Source organism: Vombatus ursinus, unplaced genomic scaffold (assembly GCF_900497805.2).
Source record: "Vombatus ursinus unplaced genomic scaffold, bare-nosed wombat genome assembly UNPS02014847.1, whole genome shotgun sequence".
Taxonomy (NCBI): Eukaryota; Metazoa; Chordata; class Mammalia; order Diprotodontia; family Vombatidae; genus Vombatus; species Vombatus ursinus.
The window spans coordinates 6,608,504-6,634,562 of NW_020954625.1; the positions used below are offsets into that span (position 1 = coordinate 6,608,504).

Here is a 26,059-nt window from a genome sequence, read left to right on the forward strand (position 1 = left end):
AGTAGTACTTAAAGGAGCTGAGCCAGCTTGGAGAAAGCAGATTGTTAAATTTTCATCGTGAGCATTTATGCCTTGAAAAATAGCAAACACTTCGAATCAGGGCTTGATTTGTCGTTTTGTTGATTGTATAGGTTAAAGTGATGGAGAAATGCTGGTGATACAGATTAAACTAAAAAATGTGTCATCTGTGCAAACTCCCTCCCCTCCCCACCCCCACCCCCCAGCCAAGAGCCTCCTGTAAAACATTTATACCCCACCCTTAGTGGGAGTGTATGCTTCTCTTTCCCATCATGCCATATGGAAATACATTGGCCAAAGCTTTTTTAATACTCCAAATAGCATAATGAGAGACATAGCTTTGGTGATAATGGTTAAGACTGATCCTTCAGTGGCCTAGCCATTCTAGATCTTAAATTGTATTATAAAGCAGCAATCATCAGAACTGCTTGGTACTGGCTAAGAAATAGAGTGGTGGATCAGTGGAATAGGTTAAATATGCAAGACACAGTAGTCAGTGACTATAGTAATCTATTATTTGATAAACCCAAAGACCCCAGCTTCTGGGATAAGAACCCACTCTTTGAAAAAAACTGCTGGGAAAACTGGAAAAGAGTATGGCAGAAACTAGACATAGACCAAAGTCTCACACCGTATACCAAAATAAAGTTAAAATGGGTACATGATTTAGATATAAAGGCTGATACTATAAGCAAACTGAGAGAACAAGGAATAGTTTACCTGTCAGATCTATGGAGAACAGAAGAATTCATGACCAAACAGGAGATAGAGAACATTATGAAAAGCAAAATAGATAATTTTGATTACATTGAATTGAAAAGTTTTTGCACAAACAAAGCCAATGCAACTAAGATTAGAAGGAAGATAGAAAATTGGGAAAGAATTTTTATAACCAGTCTCTCTGATAAGGGCCTCATTTCTGAAATATATAGAGAATTAAGTCAAATTTATAAGAATACAAGCTATTTCCCAATTGACAAGTGGTCAAAGGATATGAACAGACAGTTCTCAGATGAAGAAATTAAAGCCATCTATAGTCATGTGAAAAAATACTCTAAATCACTATTGATTAGAGAAATGCAAATCACAACAACTCTGAGTACTACATCACACCTATCAGAATGGCCAACATGACAAAACAGGAAAATGATAAATGTTGGCGAGAATGTGGTAAAATTGGAACACTAATGCATTGTTGGTGGAGTTGTGAAATGATCCAACCATTTTGGAGAGCAATTTGGAACTATGCCCAAAAGGCTATAAAAATGTGCATACCCTTTGACCCAGCAATAGCACTTCTAGGGCTATATCCCAAAGAGATCACACAAATGGGAAAAGGACCTACATGTACAAAAATATTCATAGCAGCTCTTTTTGTGGTGGCAAAGAATTGGAAATTGAGGGGATGCCCATCAACTGGGGAATGGCTGAACAAGTTGTGGTATATGAATGTGATGGAATACTATTGTGCTATAAGAAATGATGAACAGGCTGACTTCAGAAAAACCTGGAAAGACTTGTATGGACTGATGCTGAGTGAACAGAACCAAGAGAACGTTGTACACAATAACAGCCACATCTTGTGATGACTAATATTGATAAACTTAACCCTTCCTGGCAATACAAGGATCTAAGACATCTCCAGAGGCCTTGTGATGGAAAATGCTATCCACACCCAAACAAAGAACTATGGAAACTGAATTGTTATTTTTTTTTCTCTTCTGTTGAGTTTTATTTCCTCTTTCTGATGGTTCCTCCTATTGGTTTTAATTTCTACTTATAACATCACTAATGTGAAAATATGTTTAATATGAATGTAAATGTATAGCCTATATCAGATTGTGCGCCGTCTTGGGGAGGGTGGGGAGGAAGGGGGAGAAAAATTTTAAAGTTAAAAGCATATGGAAATGATTATTGATAAATCAAAATAAATTAATAAAAAAAAAAAAGAAAAAAAAAGACTGATCCTTCAGAGGGACAGCTAGGTGGCGCAGTGGATAGAGCACCAGCCCTGAAGTCAGGAGGACCTGAGTTCAAATCCCAGCCTCAGACCAAACACTTGACATTCACTAGCTATGTGACCCTGGGCAAGTCACTTAACCCCAATTGCCTTTAAAAAAAAAAAAGACTGATCCTTCAGAAAAACTGATGAATTAATGCAGCACATTCTGCAGCTAGGTGGCTCCACAGTGTACCTAACCTGGAGTCAGGAAAACTTGAATTCAAATCCAGCCTCAGACACTTGGGCAAATAATTTTACCTCTCTCAGCCTCGGTCTCTTCTCCTTAAAATGAGGATAATAAGAGCCCCTAACTCCCAGGGGTGTTGTGAAGATCAAATGAGATGATGATTGTAAAGCACTTAACCCAGTGCCTGGCGCACAGTAGGTGCAATGTAAATGTTATGCTATCATTATTACCACATTCTTTATATCTTGAGGTTTCATAGTCCTTTTGATGATGTAAAATGATGTATAATTATCTTCTTATAGGGAATAGAAAGATCAGATTGGTAAAGCATAATCTCGGGTGTTTTTGCTTAGTGGCCAAGCTGATGGTTACCTTTCTAAAGAGCCTGGTTTTAGTTGAACGTGTTAGATGTCAGGCCTGTGTCTGGTGATGTGAGTGAGCTACCCACTCTTTGTTGTTTCTTTTTCAGAATGTTATATATATCCTCCATTTAAAAAATAAATTTGAAAAAAATAACTTTGGATTTCTTATGAGGCTTCTGACTTTTTTCTTTAGCTTCCCAATGTGAATCCATCATTTTCCTCCTGGTTTCCAATAGTCTTAACTGCTTTTCCTTTTAATCCTTGGATTATTATGATGGGATTAAGATTTTGGTTGAGATTAATAAGATTTAAAGTAATTCTTTTGTTCTTGTGCTATACCTGTACTAATTGTACTTTTCATTGTGAACTGTTATATCATAAGCATTTCTTTGATTGAAATATATGTTACAGAGCTTTGGAGAGCCTGGAAAGTAGACCTACCCATAGCTTAATTGATTTTTTCCTATCTGCCTGAAAATCATCATTAGAGAACCTCCTTTGCTAATATCTCTCTCTCAGGCTTCAGTACTGTTTTTCTGATTGCCTTTGCTTCTGAACAGTTCTATTTGAATGTCCTGCCAGCACCACAAACTCAACAAATCATAAATCAGATCTTAGTTTCTCTTCTCTGTACCCACCTCCCACAAAACCAGTTCCTACTTTTTACTTCCCTTTTTCTCTTAATTACCTGTATTATTAAGGGGTGATTTCATCCCTTAATCCAGTTTGTTACTGACTCTAATCATTTATTGCTTTGTAATGTCTCTGACATCCACTGCCTTCTTCCCAGTCTCCATTTTGTGATCACCTCAGGTCAGACCCTTCTTCCTACATCCATTCTGTCCCTACTCTAGTCTTTTGGGGAGCATTGTAACACTAATCATGGTGTACTACGATCCTTCAATCATTTCGTTATCTTCTTTATAAACCTTTAGGGGATTCCCATCGTCTTTTGAATAAAACCATAAGCTTTAAACTAATGTTCAAGACTCCTTACAACCAGCTTCCAACCTACCTTTCCAGCTTTATATTTTACTATATCAAAAGATGAATATATATGCCATTAACTTTGGTTAAACTGCACTGTTCAGCACCCTCCATCCTCAGCGCTTGTGTTCTTACTGCCACATGTTTTGTCTGTGGTAGTACCTCTGCCTAAAGTGTCTTGTCAGTGCCACACTTGTCTATTATAATCATTCCCGTTCTTCAAGGTCTAGATTCATGAACCCTTTAACAACACTAGATAGAAGTTATATAGTCCTTAGAATATCTGTATTTCTTTATTTTGTATCTTTCTTATGGCGTGTAATATACAAGATGCAGAGATAACAATTGGACTTGTGTTTTCATTTGATTAGGGAGCTCCCAGATGAGAAAACTCCTTCTATCGATGCAGGTTGGCACCTTCTCTGCGCCTTAACCATTTTAGGATTGTCTGAGAACTGAGGTTATATGACTTGCCCTGGGAGACGCAGCATGAATCTTATGTCAAGCAAGACTTGAACTCAGGTCTTCTTGGCTACTGGGCCAATTTTCTTTCCATTCTAGCCTACATGCTCCCTCTCCTGGAGTATCTGTCTTCATATGTCTTCTGTCTGTACTTGATTGTACTTGCAGAGTTGGGATTGTGTCTTGTGTCTTTGTACTCTTTTGTGTTTCTCACTCACTGCTTTGCATGTAGTGGGCCTACAGTGAACTTTGGATGAATGAATGAAACTGATTTAGGTGAAAAATTGCTCCAGAGCGTTTATGTTTTTCAGGATTGCTCAGTCTGTGAAAAATGTTCTTTATATTAAGCCACTTAAAAATATACGTACATATATACAGTGCAGTGATATGTAAGTAGTAGTCTCTTTTTTCCACAGGTAAATGAGAGAACAGGACAGATTATACAATATGACAAGTTTTATATTCATGAAGTGCAAGAATTAATAGACATACGGAATGACTACATCAACTGGGTCCAACAGCAGGCCTATGGAATGGTATGTCTGCTCGCTTATACTGTGATTGCTTTTTACATTTCTGTCTTTTTTGAGAAACAAAATGGAGCCATCTCTTGAGACAAACGTCAAACACTTATCTTTAAAATTTAAACACATTGCACGTAAATTGTATATAGCACATGATTTATAAATCAATATTCCACTTGTATAAGAAAAAAACCAAAATGATGTCTTATAGAAAATGCAGGTGTGATATTGCATTCCCTTGGATTTGTATACTTTGCTATTATAAGTTCCTTAAGGAAAGGGGTGGTGGTGGTTTTTAATCTGTGTTTCCCATTATCTAACATAGTAGTAGGTCTTTATTAAATTTTAATTGAATTCAGTTGGTATTGGAAATGTCTTGAGAATACATTTACCTTTGTAAAGGTGAGCAGTGTCTCAAAAGCGACTGCAAGAAGACCTCTGAGTTCTTCAAAGTAGGAAGCATCAGGTCTTGTGTGTTGTCCTTTTTCACTTCTTCCTCTCCTTCCTTTCCCTTTCCTATTTGTCTTTTTTCATAGTTGGTGTTTTGAAATATGGCCACAGCTGTGTACTTACTTTGCTACCTTTCCCTCTGTTCAAATTTATATTTCAAACAGAGAAACCTCAAATTAAGATTTTAGGTCCTTCTGTATATATTAATGATATTTGTGTCCCATGACAGAAAAAGCACCATCTAATTAAAAAAAACCATACCCATTAAAAGATAATTTTTAAAGAATAATTTTCCTAGATATATAAAAGTTTGATCTAGAAAAATAGAATTTGGAGTAAGTAGCTCCATATTTGGGTTTATATCCTACCTTAAACACATAGCTCTATGATCATGGTAAGTTGTGTTACACTTCTGAACCTCAGTTTCCTCATCTGAACAAGGGGGATAAAACCTAGACTGTAGCTTATGAAATAATGTACGTAGAGTGTTTTTTAAACCTTAAAGCACTATGTAAATGTCTCTTCTTGTGAGCCAGGACAAAATCCCTTATTCCCAGCTTCATTAGGGTGTTTCAGGATTCATTCTCTTGTTCCTAGTCAAAGTAGTGTGGAATTTTAAAACTTAGTTTACTCTCAGAAGCTGCGTGGTATATCAGAGCCCAGCACCATACCTAGGAAGAAGGTCTGGGTTCAGGTCCCCATTTTATCATTTACTCTTAGATCATTTATTCGATTGTAAGCTCCTTGAGGGCAGAGACTATCTTTTGCCCCTTTTTTTATTCCCAGTGTTTAGCACTAAATAAATGTTAATTGATTACCATGTGTTTGACCATAGACAAGTCACTGAACTTCTTCAAACTTCAGTGTCTTCATTTGGGGATAATATTTGTACATTCTGCCTTAAGGAGATCACTGGAGAAAGTACTTGAAAAACTCTAAGATACTATTTATATATAGATTAGATAGATGGGGTCGGGAGAGAGAGAGATAGATGATGGATAGATAGATGATAAATAAAGGTGAGAGAGAAATGATAGATGATAGGGAGATAGATAAAGAGATAGGTAGTAGTTAAAGATAATAGAGTGAGTGATGGAGTGATGGAGGTGATAGATTTTAGATTGATAGCTAGATGATAAAGAAATAGAGATAGATGATAAATAAATAATAGGTGGATAGATATGTAAATACGTGTGTGGCCGTTATTGTTTTTATCATTGTAGAAGTGGCTTAAGGATCACATTTTCTGACCACACCCGAAGGAGTACTTTTTTTTGTCTGTGACAGGCCCTAGGTGGTAATGGCAGCAGACCTTTTCATTTTAGACCTGGGGGATTTCTAAATAAATACTGTTTTTCTCCCTTTCCCAGTTTACATAGGACAGAACTAGAACCACTTATACTCCTAGTGGCAGGTTAGAGAACTGGGTCAGTCCCTGGGGAGGCATTTGCAGGGAGACTCTGCTCTTTGGGTTTTGTGGTTTTTGTCTTTTAAAAAATTTTTTTTCTCAATTACATGTAAAAGAAAAGTTAACATCTGAGTTCTAAATTTTCCCCCGCTTCCTCCTTCTTCCCTGTCACCCCTTCCCCCTCCTTGAGAAGGCAAGCAGTTTGATATAGATTAAGTATGTGTGTTGTCATGCAAAACACTTCCATATTAGGGACATTGCAAAAGAAAACAGACCTCACCCAAAGAAACCCCAAGAAAAATGAAGAAAATTTTAAAACATACACTTTGATCTGCATTCAGACACCCTTGGTTCTTTCTCTGGAGGTAGATAGCATTTTTTCATCATTAGTCCTTTGGAATTGTCTTGGATCATTGTATTGCTGGGAATAGCTGAGTCATTCACAGTTGATCATCATTCAATATTGCCCTTCCTTTTTCTGCTTACTTCACTTTGCATTAGTTTATTTAAGTCTTCTCAGGTTTTTCTGAAAGCATCCTGCTAGTCATTTCTTATAGCGCATTGGTATTCCATCACAATCACATGCCACAACTTGTCAAGCTATTCCTCAATTAATGGGCATCCCCTCATTTTCAAATTCTTTGCCACCCCAAAAAGAGCTGCTGTAAACATTTTTGTACAAATAGGTCCCACCTTTCTCTTTTTATGATCTCTTTGGAATACAGACATAGTAGTGGTATTGCTGGATCAAAGGGTATGCACAGTTTTGTAGCCCGTTGGGAATATTTCCAAATTGTCCTCCAGAATGGTTGCATCAGTTCACAACTCCACCAACAGTGCATTAGTGTGAGGGGTTGCACTTTAAGGCAGTGGGTTAACACCTAGCCCCCTGCCTGCTAAATTGCATGCAAGTGTTTCCAAGAACAACAGCTGCTCATCTTGGTGGGTTGTTGCATTGTTTTCTTGGCAGTCAGAGCTTTTGTGAGCTTTAAAGATAAACTTTAGATGTTTGCTATATGTGTTGTAGGAGCTCTGGCCACCCACCATTCTAGTAATGCCAGAGTAAGACCCTCATATAGAATGTTTTACTGCTGCTATTTTGTGTTAGAAGAGAGGCATGAAGGGAGGGAAACCCCCAGACAGCTCTTCCCTTGGCTCCTGTTTTCTGCAGACCTATTGTCCTGCTGTACTTTGGCCTAGTGTCTATCTCTTGTCTTTCTTCAGGTTCAAATCGCCAAATTTGTGTTAGTATGAGAAGAAGTAACATGTCTTAGCTCTATGCTTTCTGTTTGCTGTGGAAACCCTTGTTCCTCTATCTTTTGATTCAGTTTCATCAACCAACTTTTTGCTACCTTCCCTGGCTTTCAACCTCCAACTCTGTTTTTGTAATTCAGTCTTGGAGTCATGGTCATAAAAATCAAAAGTAGTTCTTTATATGTTGACTCTTCTGCCTCAGATTAGTCACAGGAAGCCCTTGGTATTCTCCAACTTTTACTAAAAGCAACCACTAAAATTTTTAGGCTAGAACTTGCCATCTTGGGATCTGATTGGTTACTGTGATTACTTCTAGGTTTTTCTTGCCCATGTTGCCAGAGTATATAGAGACTGAAATTAGGCCCATCCTGACCTAATTTCCATGAGCCCTGATGGAAAACAACCGTATTTCAGAAATAGGTGGTCATAGGGGCACCAAGGGGGCTATATTCAGTGACTTGTTGCACCATGTACCCCATTTATAACCAGTTGTTATGAGATTTTTATTTTCTTACTCAGAGGAACTGACTACGGTAATTAGAGTTTTGTTATTCTTAACTTTCTTTACACTTCAAATTGAAATGTTGAGTTATAGCCTTAAAGTCAGTCTCCTACTTTATTTTCCTTTTGAACTCTACTGGGCAAGAAGATCTGTACATATAGGAATGTTTAGTTATCTGACTTCATTTTTATCATTCAATGATAAAACTCTATCTCTCTGGGCTGCACCTTAGGGATTTGTGGCCATGCTAAGTTTGTCATCTCTAGTTTCATGAGGCAACCTTCCTTTATCTTTTAACCACCATCTCTTTCATAAACTTCTCTTTTTCTCCTCTCTACCCTCCAACTTCCTTTGACTTTCCCTTGGTTTTTGTTTTCATTTTTACTTTTATGTTCAAATATCTTGTTTAAGAGGCAGCCTGGTCTAGTAGAAAGCTGGCCTTAGAGCCAGAATAACCTGGATTCAGGTTCCCCTTGGACACAGTTCTGGCTCTGTGTCTCTGAGCAGATTGAGCCACCTGTCAGTTAAGTGACCCAGGAGCCCTGCCAAGGCTATAAGCTACAGAGTAGGTGGCAGATCTGCAGTGTGGTAAGTGAAATGTCCTTGTTGGTAGCTCTTCATTCAGAGATATCACAAGCCCAGAACTCACCCTCCCCAAAAGCTTTGGTTGCTTTCTTATGTTTTCATTTATTTCTCTTGACCAGGAAATTCACTCTTAATAGACTGTTTCCCATTCACGTTAGTGATCACAGGAATTAATTTGCCTTCTCAGTAGTATCTGCTTTATTTAGTGCAAAAGTCACTTGTCCAAGGACCTTGATCAACTTCCGCTACAGATTCTTTCCATAAAGTAGAAGAATCCTTTTGCTTCATCATAGCACTTTGTACATGTCAAACTTGAAGCATTTTACTAAAATTAATACATTTCTGAGGAACATTCTTGCCATTTTTCAGATGAAAAAACTGAGCCATTGAGTGACAACATGACTTTGTTAAGATTGAATCAAGGTTGTGCCAGGAGACCCCTAATTCCCTTGATTGAGTACAATTCTGAAAAGGTGTTTACATGCTCTTGACAGCTTACATAATCTGAAAATAGCAAAGAATAAACTTGGGCATCTCTGTAGTTGAATGCAGTGGAAGGAAACCAAATTTCATTCTGTTCATCATCCCTTGTCTTATAATGATGAAGAAGCTGAGGCAAAGGAATATAAAATAAAATTTTTTTTAAGTGCACTGTATGCACTGTGTAGAAAGGACAGTTTTAAAAAATACGTTTTGGATTGTCCTATTAATTCAATTAAATACCTGCAGAGAAAAAAGATTTTGAATTGCTGCTTTGAATAGAAATAGTTAAATTTGGACACTAACACTGCTGTTTCCTCATTGTTGCTACATTCTACATTGCTGTCTTAGGATATCAACCATGGATTGACTGAGGTAAGTTTGGTAATACAAACTTATTTTCAAAATGAAACAAATCATCTTTGTCTTGGTTTTGTGACAGTACATCCAAAGGTTACCCTTTTCATTTTTTATGATTCTAAATGTCATATGATATAAGAAGAATGAGTTTGTTTAAATGACCACATTTAGGCCCTAAGCATTTTCTGTGGAAAATTAGCTAAGAGTAACTTCCTTTGTGGACATACAGGTATTCTGTACCAGGTTTGTTGCAGCTAAGATCGCTATAAAATGAATTCTTGTTTTCCTAATTACCTTTATAATAAAATCTGAAATGTGTTCTCAGGAGATCAGTGTTCTTGGAATCAGGAGACCTGAGCTCAAGCCCTAGTCCTGACACTTAATAGCTGTATGATGCTGGGCAAATAACAGCTTCTCTCTGCCTCAGTTTGCATTTATTTAAAAATGATGATTATGATCTTTACACTATGTATCTTAAAGTGTTGTTATGTGAAGAATGTTTCATGAACCTCAAAGTACCGGGTAAACAGAACTACAAAGATTTGACATCACATGTTAAAGAAAAATCACTCTCATTATATTTAAATAATGCTATACCCAATACCGAAACATAAAAATATAAAAAGTGAAAATGTGGTAGGCCACCAAGAACTATTCATATCTTTAAATTCTATAAGTAAAAGGATATAGGCAGATAATTGTTGTCAACTCTGTCACTTTTATGTATTGCTCTATAAATATGGCTATTTTTAAAAGCTCTAGCAATTTGGATGAATGTTTGTACAGCCCCAAACCATGTCATTAACACACATAACTTTTAAGTAAAAAGGGAATTTTTTAAACCCTTTTTGTTTTGTTCTTTTTCTGTCACTTAAATTTAATAGATTTTAAAAACAAACAGCCTTACCTCCTATTCATTAGTATAATCTGTGTGACAGCATCCATAAATAGAAGGAGTTGTGCGTGCAATTGGGAGGAAATAACACATCAAGATTTCCTTCATCAAAATGTTCAGTAGATGCTTAGTAGCAGAAGGGTGCTATCCAGTATCTCGTAGGACTTTGAATTCTCTGTTAACTGGCTGATATCTGACAATGTGAAATAAGTTGATTACATTAGTATTGAGTCATTTTTTTCTCTGTACCTAATGACTTATTTATTCTACTGATTGGCTATTATAATCATTGGACACAAGCATATCAAAACATTATTGGTTAAGCCTAGCTAAGTGGTAATCGTTATGATGTCAGATACATGTAGTAAGGGAAATTGTATGCTGTGGCAGGAAGCAGCAAAAGTTAATGATGAGTATTAAGTAGTGGCACATGACCTTCCACATCTTTAGTTTGGGGGATGCTTTTTCTTATGTGACTCAGTGAAATATTTAATCTATGACCTGGGTGCGCCCCCTCCCCAACTCTGGGTTTACACAGGCCAGATCTAAACTTGGGGAATTAGGGGAGCCTTTTCCATTTTCTTTTTTGTGCTTTTTTTTTTTTTTTTTGCCTTCCACTCATCATTCATTATAGGAAATCTCCAAATGTAGGTGAAAGAGGGTCCTAGTCCTAATATAAGCACTCAGAATAATAGATGCATCACAGGTATAGGACAACCTTTTTTCCCCAACCCCACAGAAAATGGGGAAGGCACAAAGGACTCAGGAGCTCAGGGGACTCTCAGGAACCCATAAATAGGTATAGAAAATACATAAACACGTCGCAGTGTCTTTCCTTGCAAGAAACAGAACTTGGAATTGTCAGCAGGGCAATACTCTAGCATTCTAGTGACTCCCTTGCTCTGTCACAGGCTCCTGCTACACAGTCCCTTCCCAGGCTCATAATTGCCCAAGTAGTTTGGACTGCCACAATGAGGCAAACGTATGATGGGATTACTGGATAGGCAACATTGTACCCTTTCAATCTGTACTGACTCAATCACCCTTGGTAATAGGAGGAAGCAAAGCACCATGTCTCATGACTTTAGTCCTTCCCTGATGCTCTTCTTTTTTCTAAGTGGTGGTAGGTGCTTGAGAATTTACATTCTGTCTCTGTAATGTCAGATCTCCACATTCTCCATCTTGTGGTTATTCATGAAGCAGCCTCCAAAAAGTCTAGAAGGCTAGATTCTGGGATTGTAACACCTAAGAAATTCCTCTCTTCTCTAGGAGGGTTGCATTTAGGAACATTGTCCAGGAACAGCTTGGGGCCACGTATGAAAGTATATGTCAGCTCTACCAAGTACTTTTGCAGGAATGATTAATATTCCACCGGTGTCCCAGCTGTTGCACTCTCTTTGGTTATCAGGAAATCTTTTCCCTTGACAAGTGGGAAGGATATGAGTGAATACATGTAACTTCCATGTGCTTCTACTATAAGGCAGCTATTGACAGTCTGCTAAAGGAGACCATAGGCATGTTTCCTTAACCCTGCTGTCCAAACTTAGTTCCTCTCTACTGTAATCTGGTTTGTCCACTGAACAGGAAAAAAGTGAAAAATGTGCTTAGTAGGTTATTGGCTTTATATGCCAGCTTAAAGGAAAAGCTCCTCTCACAAGAGTTGGTTCTCTCCCCAAAGTTTGACCTCCCAAGAGTCCCAGCCAACCAAATCTTGGGAGCACCCTCTTCAATGAAAATCAATCAGGCATTCTTTTTGTCCTCTTAATGAAGTACTGGTGGGGACATGTTTGCTCTTTACAGAGAAGTATTCCTATAAAATTGAATTACTCCCCTTGATCAGCCTTCCCTTACACTTAAACTTGTAATTTTGCTCATCTTTAAAAGAATAATGCCTCTATTTGGCATTTTAAACATTCTTGGTACTGTTGTCCTAACCTGGAATTAAAAACCAATTTCTTTCATGCCTTAGTTAGGTGAAGATCGGGTATTCAGGAAAAAACCTGTTAAGTGATGCATTGTTCCAGCCACAGCTACTCACTGAGACCCAAAGGCTTACTGAGCGAGGAATGTAATCTGTCACAAGAGGGTACATCCAATGAGTATTTTGTAGTACTCAAAAATGAGCAATATCTCGTTATGTTAGAATATAAAAGTGTCAGAACTGGCAAAATAAACTAATGTAATTTTGAAAAAAGGTACATAAATTATTATGGCATTGTTTAACTTCGTCATTTTTCTAAAATTTTCCATACAAAGTACTCTATCACAAGTCCATAGGTTAATATTTAATTTTTTTTTCCTTCCAGTTAACAGAAATCCCAGTTACAATTTGTACATATCCATTTGTATTTGATGCCCAGGCAAAAACTACACTGTTACAAACAGATGCAGTCTTGCAGATGCAGGTAAAAATATTTCACTGATTATTTGGGTATATTTACTGTATTATCCTTTGTATTTTAAAATAGCAGATATTTTTAAAATTTACCAGTAGTCAGAAATTTTAGAGGAATGTCTATGTTCTTTGTTTTGACTGTGATTTGTTAAGTATAACGTATCCTTTAAAATAGGATTGTCATTAGTTTTATGGAGTCATTAGACCTTTGAGGTCCTTTACAGCTGAGATTCTCTGAACACTGCCAAGGTTTTCTTCCAGTTCAGTCACAATAATTTATTAAGCACCTCATATGTTCCCCGTTCTGTTATAAGCACCTGGGTACAAAGAAAGACAGAAAACAGTCTCTACTGTCAAGGAGCTCACAGTCTTACAGGGGGACCACATACATGCAACTGTGCTCAAACAAAACATAAACAGGATGAACTGGTGATCATCTCAGAGGGCAGACACTAGCATTATTAAGGGGCATCAGGAAAGGCTTTCACAGAAGGTGGGATTTTAGCTGAAACTTGAAGGAAGCCGAGGAATCCAAGAGACAGAGGTGAGAAGGGAGAGAGTTCCAGGCTTAGGGGATGGCTGATGATGATGCAACTAGGAAAGGAAGAGTGGAGGCCAGCACTTTGGGATCATAGAGTTCCTGAGGGGCTTATGGTATAAGAAGACTGGAAAAGGTAGAAAAAGGAGCCTGGTTATGAAGGGCTTTAAAGCTAATCAAAAGATTTTCTCTTTGATTCTGGATGTAGTAAAGAGCCACTGGAGTTTTTGGTTTGAGCTTTGACGAGATTAATTTGACAGCATAAGTGGCAGGCAAACCAAGCAACCAACTGTTGCCATCATCCAGGGTGCACCAAAGTGGTAGCCATGTCAGAGGAGGGAGGGGGGCAAATTTGAGAGGTGTTGAGAAGGTGAAATCAACAGCTTGGATATGGGGGGTGAGAGAGCGAAGAATCTAGGGTGACACCTAGGTTGTAAGCCTTGGGGACTAGGTGGGTGATGGTGACCTTGAGAATAATAAGGAAGTTTGGAAGGGGAAAAGTTTGGGCTACATACAATAAATTCAGTTTTGAAGAAGTTGAAATTAAGATGTCTCTGGTACAGATGTCCAGTAAACAGCTGAAGATAGGACACTAGATGTCAGGAGAGTGGTTAGGGCTGGATAAATAGATCTGACAGTCATTGGCTTAGAAATAAATATTAGAATCAATGGGAGTTGATGAGATCATCAAGTGAAGTAATATAGAGGGAGAAGAGAAGAGATCCCAGGAGAGAGGCTTTAGGTGCAACCTTGAATGAGATCCAGCAGAGGTAACTGAGAGGGAGCCATCAAGCTGATGGGAGGAGCACCAGGAGAGAGCAGTGTCACAAAACCCTGGAGAGAAAAGGAGGGTTATTGACCATGTCAAAGGCTGCAGAAGGGTCACAGAGGATGAAGATTGAGAAAATGACATGTGGCTTGGCAGTTGAGAGATCATTGGTAACTTGAGAGAGAAGCTTCAGTTAAATGATGAGGTTGGAAGCCAGAATTAAGAAAGTGAGAGGAAAGGAAGTAGAGACACTGGTGGTGGATTCCCTTCTCAAGGAAGTTAGCTACAAAAGGGAGGGCAGAATGAATAAATGAATGCATGAATAAAAATATTGATTGAGCAAAGTGCTATGCTAAGATTTGGAGATTCAAATAGGAAAATTAGACAGTCCCTGTTCTTACCAGCTCACATTTTAATCGGGTAGACAACTCACCAAGGTTTAATTCCATTTCCTCTGAGAAAATCATATCTGTTTCTCCTGTTGTACTATTTGAATTTGCCAAGGACTTTCATAACAGAATTTTTTTTTTTTTAGTCTTCGAAAAATGTGGTTGTAGCACCTGCAGGAGCGTTTGCCAGGCTGCATCTCAACAGGAGTTGCTTCTAGCTTGATTGGCAGTTGGTGACATTAACTGGTCCCTTCTTCACCGGAGTCACTTAACGTGAATGATGACTGTGAGGCCTGGGTTAGAGATAGGACAGGTGACTTGAGGGGTGCTTCCTCTTCCAGGGCTCTCGTGTCTATTTGCCTGTTGGTGGCAGTTGGTAAGCTGTTGTTGATAGTGATGAGGAAGGACTTTCACCCCTCAATGTAGCTGCAGGTGCTGGAAGTAGGTCTGGTGGTTTGAGGGATGCTGCTATTCCAAAAGCTTTTGGTTTCAGAATCCTGCGCTGTCTCCATCAGGGTTTGGTGTCTGTCTTCATCAGTTGTTGGTTGGTGGTGATGAGATTATGATGTGGTGATTGAGGTGAGTCCCATGTAAAAACTGTGTAAGAATACATCTCATTCAATCAAAAGGCCTTAGACTGTGTGTGCAGAGTCTTGGAAAGTCATTGACTAAAGTGAAATGATGCCAGAAAGGAAGGCTGTTCCATTAGGCTATAGAGGATCAAAGTGAGGTGAGGGTTATTTGAGGATAGGGGAGGCATGTGAGAAACAGCCAGTAGAAGGGGAAAAATTAAAGATTAGTGAGAGAATAGGGGTGAAAGATAAGGGAATCGGCTGGAGAAGATGAGTTGGACTGAGATCACTTGTACATTCACTTTGGCAAAAAAGACCAAAGACAAATAGAGCAAATTTATTACTACCTTGTTACATTTACTACAGTTTCAAAAAACTAAGTAATAAGCTCACAATTTCACATAATCCTCTTGTTTATTCTCCTTATATTGGAATGCTTGTGTTTAATTATTACATTCATAATAAATCAGGTTTTCCTGATTTTCCAAGAAGGAAAGAGAATAAGATTTATAGACTATAATTAGTCTGAGCTTTCATTCTTTGCAAAATTTTATAATGTTATAAAAAGTATGTTTAGTTTACATCTAGAAAAGGAAATAGTAGTTAGATAGATTTGGGACTGGTTGAAGAAACTTGGCCAAACAGTTAATATTAATGGATTGTTGTCATCTTAGAAAGACATCTCTAGTGGAGGGTCCCCAGAACCTCTCCATAGCCCCGTGCTGTTTTAACTTGTTTAGTCATAATGTCAAGGAAGGCGTATTGCCTGTTTTATTAAATTTGCAGAAGATGCAAAACTTGGAGGGATAATTAACATATTGGATGGCAGAGTTAATATCCAAGGAAATTCAGTAGTTTAATAGATTGGGCTCAATCTAATAAGATGAAATTTAATAGAGATTTAAAAATCAACTTCACAAATACAAATGGGATCTGAAAAATCTGGAGATTTTAGTGTACTAAAAGGTTAATGTGAGTCAGTAGTAAAATAGGATAGTGAGAAAAGTTAATGTGGTTCTAGGCAACTTTCCAAAGAATGTTTTTCTGAATGTGAACTATGGTGGAGTTACTACTGTGCTCTTCTATGGTGAGGTGATATCTGTTGGAGGGTTAGGTTCTAGTCAAGGCTTCACTTTTTAGCAAGGACCTTGGTAAATTAGAGAAGGCCTCCAAATTATACCATCTAAGAAGTGATTGAAGGAACTCCTGATGCTTGGACCTGGACACAGGACAGCTTAAGGGAGACATGGTAGCCATCTTCCAGCTGGTCCCAGAGGGCATAGCAAGGAGCAGTAGGTAGAAATTACACTGGCAAGTTTGGGCTTTGTAAGGCCAAAGTCTCCAGGAAAGGGAACTTTCTGAGGTAGATTAACTGCTCTTGGCGGTGGTGGGTTCCCTCTCACAGGAGGTCTGAAGTCAAGAGTGAATGGCCCTTTGTTGCTTTGTGGGGCTCCCTTTATACTGGCTTTTGGAATTCAGCAATAATGTAGAGGAAATGGGGATGTATTTGAGTACTTGATTGGCCTACTTTGCTCTGGCTAGCCACTATAGGGAATAAACTTAGAGTGCCAGACATAACTCAGATTCCAACTTCTCCCAGAAACTTGAGGCCTTCTATTCAGAAAAATATCCCTCTCTCCTTATGACAAATAACAATAATAATAATATTTGTATACCATTTTAAGATTTGCAAAGCCTTTTGCTTTACAACACACTTTCCTTGCCTCTCCCCAAATGTCACCAAGACAATGGATTTCAAGTCATTTCTTGCCTATTAACCCATGTGGTATTCTTGAAGGGTGTTGTCTTCTTTTTTTGTCTGCAGTAGAAATTTTTGAACACACTCTAAATAAACTATGCAAGAGTAATAAAATGCAATAAAATTATTCTTCTGCATTGCATTTTGAGCTGCAGTTCAGAGGAATATGCAGCTCAGGTGGCAGTCACTGGACAGACCAGGCCCAGCCTGACCTCTTTGACTCGAGGTTGAGCTCATAACCTTGAGCCGGTGCCATGTAAGCATCTGAGCCAGTGACTTTGTAGAAATGGGGGAAGCTCTCTGGGGCCCAAAGGCCAGCCTGTCCTTAGGCCATTGTGCTTTTCTACAAGTGTGTTTAGAAATGGGGAGGGAATGGTGTAGAGGAATTCTTCAGGCTCTGTTGTGACTTGCTGGTGTCAGAGGCTTCTTCCGAATGAGAGCTCAGTAGGCCAGACCCCAGGGTCTTTTATTCCTCTTGAGCGTTCTGTCACTCTACACTGAGACACACACACACGCACGCACACACACAGCCCACATCCAGTCTACTCTGAAGATGGTTACACAGTTTAATTATTCATGTTTGAGCCTTTGAATGGAATGTGCTGTATGGCTGCTTGTTTTATTTTTTATCCACAGCTACTTAGTTTCATGACTTTAACCTCTGGGGTAGAAAACCTAGGTAAAAAGGCTATAAATAAGGATGGGGACTAGGAAGATGCCCTTCAATTAGACTCTGGCCTATTTCATAATACTGTTTTTTTGAAGCCTCTTCCCTTAACTTTAATAAACTATTCATTTTTCATATGTTTTTATATTCCCCAAATCCATGGTCATGTAAGGAAATTCTCTCCTGAGATGTGAGTACTCTCATCTCATTCTATTAACGGAACAGATGAGTGCTTCAGTAGGTTCCTGCTTTAGTTATGGACAGACTAATTTTTCAGACATCTTGACTAAACCAGTGAGCTAATAGACAATGTACGTTCCTAGAACAACAACAAAGGGAAAACTAGTTTTGTAGACAGTGAGAAACAAAGTGAATGAAAGTGAAATCACATACACAGCGCAGGCAAGAAAGAAAACAAGAAGTGATGAGTTTATTGTCTGTAGAATCTTAGCCTTTGCTCCATGCTGTTATCAAGAGCTCTCGAGAGACCAGCACAGTACTCAGATTCATCAGTTTTGTTAAAAGTTCAGAACTTGTTGATGGCATCATGTGACTATGAAGTTGTGGATCTTATAACAGAAAGAAGGGTTTTTGGTTGTCAAATTGATTCATATTTAAAAATGGAACTCCTTATCTTTCCCCATAAACTCTCTCCTCCTCCTCCTGTCTTCCCTGTTACTGTAGAGGGCACCACCATTCTCCTAGTCCTCCAGGCTCCCAACCTAGGAGTCATCCTGGGCTCCTCACTCTCTCTCACCCCCTGTATCCAATCTCTTGCCAGGCTCTGCTGATTTCACCTTTGCAACATCTCTCAAATATGCCCCGTTCTCTCTTCTGACATTGCTGCTACGCTGTGGTACAGACCCTCCTCACTTCCTTCTTGGACTATTGCAATAAGTTTCTTAATAGGTCTTCCTGCCTTGTCTCTCCCTACTCAAATCCATTTTCCATTCAGCTGCCTAAGTGATTTTCCCAAAGTGCATTTCCAACCCTGTCAGCCCCTTGCTCCATAAACTCCAGTGACTCCCTATGACCTTCAGGATCAAATATAAAATCTTCTGTTTGGCCTTCAAAGCCCTTAATAACCTATCTCTTCCTATCCCCCCTCCTTTTCCAGTCTTCTTTCACCTTCCACCTCTCCATATACACTTGTACACTTCAGTCCAGTGACACACAGGCAGCCTTACTGTCCAATAAGCAAGGCACTGCATCTCCATGCATTTTCTCTAGCTGTCCCCCATGCTTGGAATGTGCTCCCTCCTCATCTGCTCCTCCCAACTTCCTTTAATTCCCAACTAAAATCCCATTTTTTTCAGGCAGCCTTTCCCAATGCCTCTTAATTTTAGGGCCTTCCCTCTTTTAATTATTTCCTGTTTATTGTGTACATAGCTCATCTGTACAAATTTGTTTGTTGTTTCTCTTATTAGACTGTGAGTTCCTTGAGTGTAGGGATTATCTTTTGTCTCTTCTTGTATCCCTAGCCCTTAGCCCAGTGTTTGTCATAATGCTTATTAACTGACTGACTGATGAGTATTGTCCAGCTTGTAGCAGTAATCTCTAAGAAGTACCGCTACTGAAGTTTAAGCATTTTGTTTTACAGATGGCTATCGACCAGGCCCACAGACAGAATGTCTCCTCTCTTTTTCTCCCTGTGATTGAGTCTGTGAATCCTTGTCTTATTCTTGTAGTCCGTAGAGAAAATATTGTAGGCGATGCCATGGAAGTTCTTAGGAAGACGAAGAATATAGATTACAAAAAGCCACTAAAGGTAATTTAACATTTTTCTTTCTCTCTGATGGCAGCGTAATCAGAGACCTGTGTCCTTCTCGGCCTTCATGTGTGTTTGTCATGTAGCCAACCGAGCATATTTATCTGCTCTTTGTTTTTTAAAAAAAATCATCATTTACTATTTCATTCAAGCTGTTCACATGCAAAATACGATTTCATTTGTTTTTAAATTAATGTGCTTTTTGTAGGTTATTTTTGTAGGAGAAGATGCTGTTGATGCAGGAGGTGTACGCAAAGAATTTTTCTTGCTCATCATGAGAGAGTTACTGGATCCAAAATATGGCATGTTTAGGTATTATGAAGATTCTAGACTCATTTGGTTCTCTGACAAGGTAAGAAAGTACCTAAATTGCTCAAGTTATTCTGATAACAGTAATTTGTCACAACAACTTCCAGATTTTAGCAGTGATATTCAACGTATTTGGTGTAAAAATACCTACGTTTAGTAGTCAGCGAGACTGAGCTTTTTGTCCATATCTTTACCCACATAAGCTTCATTAGTAAGTCAGGGAGAGATTAACCAGCCAGTGAATTCAGATGACCCTCTTCATTGAAATCTTTTTTTCACAGTTGAAATCTAAGATGAACTTTAATTGTATTATGTTCCATAGAAGATCACTGTCGCCATTTCTCTGCTTTGTCACTTAAGAAATGAAGCCATTAAATCAGAATAAACTTCCTTCAGATGCTTTACTCAACTTGTAGAACTTGGAGTTTGAAGAAGTCAGTCATGGTCAATCTGCTTCTATTCTTTACCTTGATACTTGTGTCTTTTAAGAGTTCTTTGTAATGCCAGTACACAGAATGGAATTTTGTGTGGCACTCCTGCTCTGGTTTAGGACTCTTTTTATCCTCTTACTAGGAGTCTCAGACTGCAATGAGCCCACCGATCAACCCAACTGACTGTGTTTAAGATGCAATATTACATTCATTTTTATTTACTACAGTAAAAATTTTTGAATTAATTTTTGTGACCTCAAGTTATCACTGATTTTTTTTTCCCCTTTGAAATTCATAGACGTTTGAAGACAGTGATTTGTTCCACTTGATTGGAGTTATCTGTGGATTAGCAATTTATAACTTTACTATTGTAGACCTCCATTTTCCTTTGGCTTTGTACAAGAAGCTGCTGAAAAAGAAGGCTTCCCTGGATGATTTGAAGGAGCTAATGCCTGATGTTGGGAGGTCAGTGGGGATACACATGGTAGGAGTGGAGGGGAAAGGGAAAGAAAAACATGTTCCTGTCAGAAACTCCATTTATATGCCTAAAATGAGCAGATTTATTTTATTATTGCTAAATGGCTTGTAAAAGGTAATGAAATGGAAACAAGAAGCCCTTTTTAACAGGGTGACTACAGAGCTTTTCTCTGATTAAAGACTGTTTAATGGGACTGATTTGTATTTTCTGTAAAAGGTGTGAGTTGAGGCACCATTGCTGATTTTTTGGAAGCAGAGAACATATTTATGAGAGTAGCATTTTCTGAAAGTTCTTTGATGATGTGGGCAAAAAATTGAAAATTCAGTGAAAACTTTTATATCAATTTTATTTTTGATATGCTAAATTCTCAACTGGAAGTTTCCAAAATTTATTTTTACTACTTATTGAATTCCACAGAGCATGGGATAGAAGTGTAATATGGAACAAATACTTCTTCAAAATGTGCACATCACATGATATTTGCATTCAGAGGAAGCAAGCAAAGCCTCAGAGTGATATTTTTTTTCTTTCACAAGAACCAAGAGAAAAAAACCAGGATATTTTCTCAAGCTTGGCTTTGAGGTTCCTCTACATGGAAAGAGACACAGAATAAAATTGGATAAAAAGATTTCGCAGAATTTCAGCATACACTTGATGAAAGTCTAAATTGCTACCAAAAGCAATATTAGGCAACTGGGTGATACAGTGGATAGAGTGCTAGGCTTTGAGTCAGGGAGACCTGGCAAATGCAACTGTAGATTGTGTAAACCTGGGCAAGTCACTTAACTGTTGTCTGCCTCAGTTTCCTCATCTATAAAATGAGGTAGTGGTTGTAAAAGGCTTAGCAGAGTGCCTGGCACACATCGTAGGTGCTATGTAAATGTTAGCTATTGTTATTAGAAAAAATTTTTTTGCTATATATATAGGCAAAATGTTCAGAACACCTAATTATCCTTTTTCACCTTAAAGGAGCCTATATATTGTTTTGCAGAAGCATGCAACAATTACTGGATTATCCAGAAGATGATATAGAGGACACATTTTGTCTTAACTTTACGGTGAGTTAGAAGGGTGTATTATAGAATAACCTGCCACTTGTTACTTTCTCTGTAACTCTGTCGCCTTCTATTTGAATATTGGGAAGCACTTTACACGTAGATTTTTTTCCTTATCTCATTTCTTGGTGAAAATTGGGTTCTCAGTCTTTGTTAACTGCTGAGTATTTCTTCACTGCCATGTGTTCAGCACTAAGGTTACAAAGAGGCATGACCCCCACCTTCCCAGCATTTCCAGACCAATTCTGAAATGAAAAAGAACGAATAGGGGAGTGTGTTATTGTGGTAGGAGCAGTGAACAAAGAGTTGAAAGACCTTTTTTCAGATTTGGTACTTGATTAACTGTGTGACGTTGGTCAGTCACACAACTTTTCTGGACCTTAGTTTCCAGATCTGTCAAAGGGGTTGGATTGCACATTCTTAGGTCCTTTCAAATTGTGTGATGATTGGTAAGTTATGATAAATGCTAGAGGAGAGCTACCTAGTGCACCTGCTGAATAAAGTCCCATGTGGACCCTGAGAGAAGATCAGGGACGATGGAAATTTCCTGGGGCTTTACAGACTAGATTAAAATGTAAGTAAGCAGAGGAGAGGGAGTGAGGGGGCTTTTTGGGAGGATGGAGAAGGGGATCGTAGTGTGGTGGTAGAAATATTGAAGGTATGTTTACAGTCAGTAAACTCATAGAGATAATGAGACATAGATGTGGAAAGTTCCTTTCACTCTGGTTATGTACAAGGCTGTTAGCAGAGGCAGTGGTATCACTAGATGGTGACAAATAACACAGGTGTACCATTTGTTTGCAATAATCCAAGAATGAAAAGCAGAAGATAACAGATTCTCATCCAGATACCAGTTATGTCTTTACTTCTTTAAAAGAACAAAAAAACACAGTTTAAGTATAATCGCAGTAATAATCATCTGCTTGATTGAATAGATCACTGTCGAGAACTTTGGTACAACTGAAGTGAAAGAACTGATTCCAAATGGGGCAGACACCACTGTTAGTAAACAAAATCGGTAAGTGATTTTATATTGGCATACAGTCGAGTACTAAGGTAGGTCAGAATCTCTCCCCCTTTTTTATATATGTCAACTTATAAAGATTATCTTCAGATCAGAATTTTAAAATATTTGAGGAGTAGCTGTAATATAGGGGAGAGAATTGATTTGAAAGTTTCCTAAGTACTTTCGAAGATCCTTTGTTAACGTGTTTTGGGTTTGATAACAGTCTGTACTTCCACCTTGGCAACTTTACTAAGGGAATGCAGGCTAAATATTAGTATTACCGTGGGATCATTAGGGGGGCCACAGTTTCCCTACCTTTTTTTTCTCTTTAGAACATGGAAAATGAGTCTCTTTTATTCTCACTAATTCCTTGGGAAATCAGATTAGGCTTTAAATTGTGAATCTTCTATAATAAGACATTATGAAAGTGCTAAGCACACTGCCTGGCAAATAGTAGCTTATTGGTGAGCTAATTGACAATATTTGGGTTTTTTTATTATTTCACAATGATTGTCAAGCTCTTACTGTAATGGCTTCAGACCGTTAAATGGTATGAGGTTCCCCAAATGTAGAATTAGTCTTCACTATTGAGAAGCCAACAACTCCTTTCAGTTTAAATTATATTTGTACAAGCATCTTCTGAACCAGAAGTAAGTGGGTCAGTGTTCTTTGTAGTTTTCCAGATGCTCAAATGCCACATTGTACTTGAAGTATTTTTGCTCTTTTATGAATTATTTTGGGTGGTCACCCAATTTTTATCTATAATAGATGGCTCTATTGATAGCTCTTTTTGAACTCTTCCATACTGTGTCTCAGTTTGTGGGAAAGTGACCACCAGTGCATCATCATAACCATAAGCACACATTGAGTTGTCATTTGCCATGATATGATATGATAATAGAATAATATAATGATGCTCCCTTCCCAGCAAAACAATGCAGCTTTTAATTAAAAAAAAATTTTAGGTGTGTATGTCCATATTTTTTCTTCCTTTTTCTAGACAAGAATTTGTTGATGCTTATGTGAACTATATATTCAATAAATCCGTGGCTTCCTTATTTGATGCTTTTCATGAGGGCTTTCACAAAGTATGTGGCGGGAAAGTCCTTGAGCTCTTCCATCCTAATGAACTACAGGCAATGGTGATTGGGAACACAAACTATGATTGGAAAGAACTTGAAAAGGTAAGGAGAAACAAATTGGTGGGTAATTTTGAAGCCCAACATAAAAGTAAGGTACTGGATTCAAGCTAATACTGAGTTTTGATAGAAATCTTTCCTGTCCTTCACTGGCCTTCATTTGCTCAAATTGATCCAGTCATTTGAAAGGAAAACACCACCTTTGTTTATGTTAGTCAGTGAATGATTTGTGAAATGTATGTTTGAAAGCAGTGGCTTTAATTAGATTTAAAGTTTTTGTATTTCATGTTGCTGGCATTCTTCTTGTTAAAAAACAGATGATCTGTGACATTGGCCAGGGGGCAGCACCAGGGAGGACTAAATGGATTTTCTGTCCACTTCAGCCAAAGAAAGTTGATGGGAAACCCTGCCATCGTTGAAGTGTTTTGTTTACGTTTTTCCCCACCAGTCTCAAATCAGAAAGATCAGTGATTTGTTACTTTCTCAGAAGCTTCAATGATGCAAGTATCAGAAATGATCTCTCTTTAGAATAGCAGGGAACTATCTGTTCATCAAGAGTAGCATTAAATTAAGAGTGTTTCCTAAAAGCATGATGATCTCAGAAAGAAGCCTTGTACTCTTACCTGTATCTGGGAATTTCCAACAGATCTTTATCAGTTCTCCTTTGAAAGATGAACTGTCTAAGTTCCTACAGTTGTGGTAACAAGAGGGCTGTTCACCTAAGGTGTATTCAGAGTTCACATAGGAGCTTTTTACCCAGACCCCTTTTCTTACCCTTTGTTTCCTTCCATGTACCCAGTGATTGCTAGATGCTGGCCTCCTGGCTGTTCTTCTCACGAGACCTTCTGTTACCTCAAGGCTGTGCCTGGCATGCTCTCCTTTTGTCATCTGCCTTTTGGCATCCCTGGCCTCCTTTGGGTCTCAGCTCAACTCCCACCTTCTGTGAGAAGTCTTTTCCTCATCCCTGTTAACACTAGTGCCTGCGCTCAGAGATGGGCTCCAGCATATGCTGTATGTGCTGAGGAATGCCTGGCCCATAACACTTAGTAAATGGAGAAGGAAGGAATCGAATCAGCTGTTGTTACAGCACCTCTTGTGTGCCAGACACTGGACTGAGCATTTTATAATTATCTCATTTGATTCTCACCACAATCCTGGGTGGTCAGTACTTGTTATCCCCATTTTACAGATGAGGAAATTGAGGCAGAGGTGAAATGACTTGCCCAGGATCACACAGCTAGTAAGTATCTTAGGCTGGATTTGAACTTGAGTTTTCCTGACCAGTGCTTTGTGCACAATGGCACCACCTAGCTGGCTAAAGGCTCTTTTTGTAGTTAGCAGCTCTCCACTAATGCACAATTAATAACTTAGTTAAGAGAATCCCAGCTCTGCAACAAGCTCATTGTGACCTTGGACTGTTCCTTCTGGACTCTCACCCTCAGTTTCCTTATCTAGAAGATAAGAAGGTCCTACTGTGTGATTGCTGATATCCCTCCCAGTTCTCAGTCCTACAATCACAGTATAGAGAAGTGAAGAGAGTTGCTTAGGGAATGCTTTGCATTTATACCCACCTCTCAGCTCTTTTGGGGCTGGTTCTCCAGTCCTATGGAATTTACATCCCTTGCTTCTTCTTTTTTCCCTTTGGCCTCTGCTTTTGGGGAGTTTTGCTACTCTTTGGTAATTTCTACCAATTTCTGGTTTGGCTAATGACTCTAGAAAATAATTTGCCAGAAGTTTATTTAGAAGCGCAGAGCTGAGTTGAAATACTTAGATTTCTGTTTGCATGCTATTTGTCCATTTGTAAGTCTTCCCCAAGGCAGAGGAAAATCTTGTCAACTCTGTAAGCAAGCTAAAATCTCTCTGAAGATATTAATTGCTACTATATCTACACCAGTCTGGTATTTTGGATGTTTTCTCCTAAGTACTTTACATATAATTCTAAATAATGTGAGGTAAGCTTAGTATTACAGTATTAAGAAATGACTACATTGTCATGACAAAGAATATCTTTGAGTATCTTTGGTGGAATGATTACAATGTAAGTTGGGAATGATCTTTGCTACAACAGTGGCACGTTTGAAAATCGACGTCCTGGGCAGACTCCTTTATGTCTGCTTCTTGAATTATATCTCTTGATTCATTATTGCATAATGATGGTTCATAGCCTAGAAAATGCCCTTTTATATTGAGATATTGAATATACACTAATAAAATTGTTTTTGAAAGACTTTTTTTTCCTGTCTCTTTTTCCCCACTCCCACTGGCTGGTATGTGTAGACATATGAGATTTCATGCAGAGCCTTGTATA

General features: G+C 38.4%; 1 protein-coding gene across 1 annotated transcript in view; it reads left to right on the forward strand.

Annotated features, from left to right (window-relative positions):
• The window catches only part of HERC4 (HECT and RLD domain containing E3 ubiquitin protein ligase 4), an 85,770-nt gene that overhangs the window by 56,272 nt on the left and 3,439 nt on the right, over nt 1-26,059 (forward strand). Inside the window, exons 16-23 of the mRNA XM_027840514.1 lie at nt 4,435-4,554; nt 12,783-12,881; nt 19,166-19,333; nt 19,542-19,685; nt 20,372-20,538; nt 21,543-21,609; nt 22,542-22,624; nt 23,613-23,796. Coding sequence (XP_027696315.1) covers nt 4,435-4,554; nt 12,783-12,881; nt 19,166-19,333; nt 19,542-19,685; nt 20,372-20,538; nt 21,543-21,609; nt 22,542-22,624; nt 23,613-23,796 — 1,032 coding nt within the window. The remainder of the gene's footprint in view (nt 1-4,434; nt 4,555-12,782; nt 12,882-19,165; nt 19,334-19,541; nt 19,686-20,371; nt 20,539-21,542; nt 21,610-22,541; nt 22,625-23,612; nt 23,797-26,059) is intronic.